Here is a 4,756-nt window from a genome sequence, read left to right on the forward strand (position 1 = left end):
AAGAAGTGAGCACCACTACCATCACCACCCTTTTCTTTAGCTTCCGCCGGTTGCAGTGGAGCGCCCATAAATACAACGTGCTGAAGACAATCGGTGACGGTTCAACTTCTTGGTTGATGATTTTCACTTTCGACTTCTTCTTCTTGGTACAACGCGGCGTGGAGAGCGGTCACGACGACTGGTCGGGGTGCGGGGCGGCGATGGGCGTGCGTTGGAGGAGGCCGGGCGGTGGCGACGTGGTGCGGCCCGAGCTGCGCGGCAGGTGGTCGGGCGAGGTCTCCAGAGTGTGGAAGATGCGCGGCGAGTAGTCGTAGCACTCGTCGACCCCCTCTCCCCCTGCATCATCACCGCGCGTCGCCACCGCCGACGTCGCCTCCAGGTCGCCCTCTCGCGTGGGTGACGAGTGCCGTCGCCCTCCGTCTCTGCCCCCGCTCGTGCTCCTCCCATGGCGCCGGTCGTGGCGGTGGTGATGGTGATGCCGATCACGTCGCCGCGCGCTCCTCCTCCGCTCTTGGTTTCCCTCGTGGCCGGCTTTCGCGTCGTCGTCGCACGCAGCGCAGTCACTCCGCCCATCCTCGCCTTCGCCTTCGCCCTCATCACTGCAGTTGCTGCTGCTGCCGCCGCCGTCGACGTCGGTGCTCTCGTCGCTTCCGGCGGTACCAAACTCGTCGACGTCAAAGTCCTCCTCCCCCGTGTCGCCACCGCCGAACGCGGTCGGGCGCGCATCGGTGCGCCCATACGCCGCCTGCCAGCATCATTCGAATTCTTCTTAGAAGAGCGACAGAAAAAACAGGGGCACGACACGACACGACACGCACGGCACACGCTGTGGGGAGGTGTGGCACCTCGAGCATGCGCTGGCCGTAGACGACGGCGTCGTGTACGTCCCAGTAGAAGTTCTCCTTGCCGATGAGGTCCACCAGCCCCCCGCTCAGCATCGTATCCCGCACGGGGCCCTTCAACGCCGCCTGCACACCCGGGTCCCCGAAGTGGTGAATTAGTCATTTTCTCAATATATATATATGTATGTAGTAGCAGTACGAGGTGACGGAGGAGGAGACGAACCTGGATGAAGAGGATGTTGTTGGCCTTGTACTCCTTGACGATGCTCATGAGCTCCACGCACGCCGAGTAGTCGATGTCGTTGATCGAACTCCAGTCCAGCACCACCACGCCTGCGCATACGACACGACACGACACGACACGGCGTGTAAGAAATGGTACAGCGGTGCAGTGCATCCGACGAGCAAAAGCGGGCGCGCGTCTTGAGTGGTACCGTAGAGCTTCTTGGTGTCCTCCTCGACGTCCTTGCCGGGAGCCCGAGACAGGGGCGCGATCTTCTTTTTCTCCTCGTTACGCAGCCGCTCCTTTAGGAAACCTGTGACGCACACGACGCACGCACGCACACCACCGCACACGCCACACACAGGATGAGATCATACAATTGTGATGGGACCAACGAATGGGGGAGAGAACGGGGGGCGCACCGATGTTGGCAAAGTAGAGGGCGGCGTCGAGCCGCAGGATCACCATGCGAGGGATGACCAACGCCTGCGGGAAACGCTTCACATTCCTGAAACGGGATATTTATGTACGAATTTCCGCCACGCGCGCTGACGTCAGCCGGTCGGCGATCGTGCAATGCAGCACAGATCGAGCGGCCGGGGCGGGAGGGCTGTGGGCGTACGTACCGGTAGGTGGTGGAGCCGGGCAGCCGGCCCAGGATGTCGATGTGGGGCCGCGAGCTGCGGTAGATCACCAGCACCATCGAGAACGCCACTGATATCACAATGCCTGCGCTCCCCCCCCCCAATATTCGGCTCTATCAGCGACCACCACGCCACACACACGACACACACACGACACACACACACGCCCACGCACCGTTGATGATTCCGAAGACCAGCGTGGCAGCCACGGTGGTGATCCACAGCACGCCCTCCCTCCGTTTCAACCGCCACAATGTAAAAAACTCCTGCACCCCCCGGAGCGGTGAGTCACACCGTGTGCGTTGTTGCATGTGTGTGTGTGTGTGTGTGTGATTTCTGCATGTGTGCGTGTGCGCTTTCGCGTGTTGCGAATCGGTGGTACCTGGTATTCGATGAGGGGCAGGACGGCCATGATGACGATGGAGCCGAGCACGACGTAGGGGAGAAAGTAGAAGACGGGGGTGAAGAAGAAGATGACCAACAGGATCACCCCTACGCCAAACGCCGACGCCAACGGCGAATTCGCCCCGGCCTGTGCGTTCACCATCGTTCGCGACAGACTTCCCGCACCTGGTGTGCCGACAAGCACGCGCACGCGGTGAGGGCGAAAGGCGAAAGGCGCCGAGGGCGAATGGAAAGGGGAAAGAGCGAAAATGGGCGAGTAGTAGTAGTCGTGGTGGTGGTGATGGTAGGTACCGGGAAAGCTGGAGAAGAAGGAGCCGACGAAGTTGGCGAGGCCGAGGGCGATGAGCTCCTGGCTCGGGTCGATCTCGTACTTCTTCATGTCGGCCACCTTGGTGGCGATCGACACCGACGACATGTACCCGACCAGCGCCAGCGCGAGGGCCACCGGGAACAGCTCCACGGTGTAGTGGTAGTAGTACTCGAATATCTCGCCCACCACGTTCGTCCCCTCCTCTACCATTACACGACACGACACGACACGACACGACACGCACACGACACGACGCGCGTGAGAGGGAGGGGGACGAGCGGAGGGCGTGGGGCGAGTACCGATGGGGAAGTCGGGGGCGGAGGGGATGGGGAGGAGGGGCGAGGGGAAGCCCGAGGGGATGGCGCCGACGAGCCGGATGCCACGGGCCTCCCAGTCGAAGAGCCACGCGCACAGGGTGCCGAGGCCGACGGCGATGACCGGCCCCTCGAGATAGGGCAGGCGCCGCTTGAGCCGCCGGCAGACGAAGAGGAGCGCGAGCGCGACGAGGCCGACCTCGAGGGTGAGGAGGTGCGCGCGGTTCATGTGCCGAAGCAGCTGGTACACGGTGCCGTAGAACTGGGCCTGCCGCGGGAACGACACGCCGAGCAGGTACTTGACCTGCTCGCTCGCGATGATCAACGCCGACGCGCTGATGAACGCGCTCAGCACTGCGAGCCCACCGCCGCCACCACCACGATGAGCGATGAGAGATGAGCGATGAAGTGATGATGGATGACGGTGATGATGGAGGAAAGAGTACCGGGCTTGGAGAAGAAGTTGACGACGAAGCCCAGGCGGAGGAGGCCCATGATGATGAAGATGATGCCCACGAGAAAGGACATAAAGTACACCTTCTCTGCGTAGTCCGCCGTGCCCGGCTCCGCTAACGGACTCAAACCTGCCGTCGTCATCGCGAGTCTGAGTTCGGTACACGACACACACACGACACACACACGACCTACCGCGCTCGACGATAAGGGAAACGATGGCGATGGGTCCGTAGACCAGCTCCTTGGAGGTGCCGAAGAGCGAGTAGACGAGTGACGGCACCGTCGACGCGTACAGGCCCACGATCGCAGGCAGCCCTGCGCTCGCCGACCACCCACCGACCAGTCAGTGACTTAAATAGTTGAAATTGTGTGGTGAGTCGCGCGTGAGTGAGAGAGGAAAATGTGGAATTTGGGGAATGCGCGCACCGGCTATGAGGGCGTAAGCCATGCCCTGCGGGATGCCCATGATGCCAATGGTGAGGCCCGCGATCACGTCGCCCTTGAGGAAGCCCAGCCGGTACCCGCCGGCCCACGTCAGCGGCGGAAACATCTGCGCCGCTGTCCGGCCCGCCTGTGTACACTCCCCGCCTTGAGCCGACACTCATGCGCGTGCCGTGTGTGGTGTGTGCGTCGTGTTTGCGAGGAGAGGTGACCTTGCGCAGGAAGGCGCGTGCGGGTGTGTCGGGTGGCTTGTGCTGAGAGTTGGCTTGGCTGCGGTCTTCATCGATGCGCTGCTGTTGCGCGTAGGGCACGGGCGTTGACACGTTGTCGTCCACCACCGGCTGGCGCTTCGGGGGCGTCGTCGTCGCGCTGGCGCTGCTGCCCGCCGACGCGTACCTGCCTCCGCCCGCGGCCCCTTTGCCTTTGGCCGCGCCGCACGTGACGTCAGCAGCCACCAAGCACCACACCTGGGGGAGGAGAGGAGGAGGTACCTGGGGTGAGGAGGGGGCGCGCTTCGTCGCCCATCGATGCCGGGCAATAAGGCGCAATAGAGGAGGTTCAAATCTTTGCTCCAGCTGTTGCGCGTGCGTTTGAGTTCCACAATTTCTGCTGATTTGCCTGGAAGTGAAAAAGAAATTGTTATTATTTTTCACAATTATTTTATTTGGAGTTGTGATTTTTGATGAAGTCCCAAGATGAACAAGGGGGCGAGCACCAAGGTGCAGAGGAGAGCAGCGTGTCGGTGCTGACCTTCAACGTGCTCGCCCCATGCTATGCACGTCTCCCCGCATCTCGCCGGTTTGCCCCTCCACACCCCGCTGCTGCGCTCTTCTGGGATGGCGTGGGGCTCTGAGCCCTGAACGCAGCGTGCAGCATGACAGAGGCCGAGGGCGGGGGCTGGCGGGAGAGGGCGCGGGACATTGTGGGTCTGGTGGAGGCAGCCCGCCCCGACGTTGTGTGCCTCCAAGAGTTATGGTTCAACGGAGAAGACGCGCAGCAACAGCAGCATCACCAGGATACTCTACAAGATGAGGAAAGCATGCTTGCCCTCTTTCGAAGGCGGCTGGGCGATAGGTAAACCGNTATTTTTGTCACCGTTGCTTCTTCTACGCGCGCGCGTA

The 4,756-nt window shown here is 62.0% G+C and overlaps 1 protein-coding gene across 1 annotated transcript; it reads right to left on the bottom strand.

Moving 5' to 3' along the window:
• Window positions 1-169: 169 nt before the first annotated feature.
• On the bottom strand, window positions 170-4,556 carry ACA1_180940 (sulfate permease subfamily protein; the record flags this gene model as incomplete). The annotated part of the gene is made up of 16 exons (XM_004332826.1): window positions 170-745; window positions 846-968; window positions 1,066-1,175; window positions 1,277-1,378; window positions 1,488-1,573; window positions 1,692-1,794; window positions 1,885-1,975; window positions 2,092-2,279; window positions 2,406-2,627; window positions 2,724-3,092; window positions 3,185-3,322; window positions 3,387-3,509; window positions 3,621-3,765; window positions 3,848-4,031; window positions 4,127-4,241; window positions 4,415-4,556. 16 exons carry the CDS (start codon window positions 4,554-4,556, stop codon window positions 170-172), a joined length of 2,817 nt encoding a protein of 938 aa, XP_004332874.1.
• Between the last annotated feature and the right edge of the window lie 200 nt (window positions 4,557-4,756).

This window comes from Acanthamoeba castellanii, assembly GCF_000313135.1.
Source record: "Acanthamoeba castellanii str. Neff unplaced genomic scaffold scf7180000084744, whole genome shotgun sequence".
NCBI classification, from domain to species: Eukaryota; Discosea; order Longamoebia; family Acanthamoebidae; genus Acanthamoeba; species Acanthamoeba castellanii.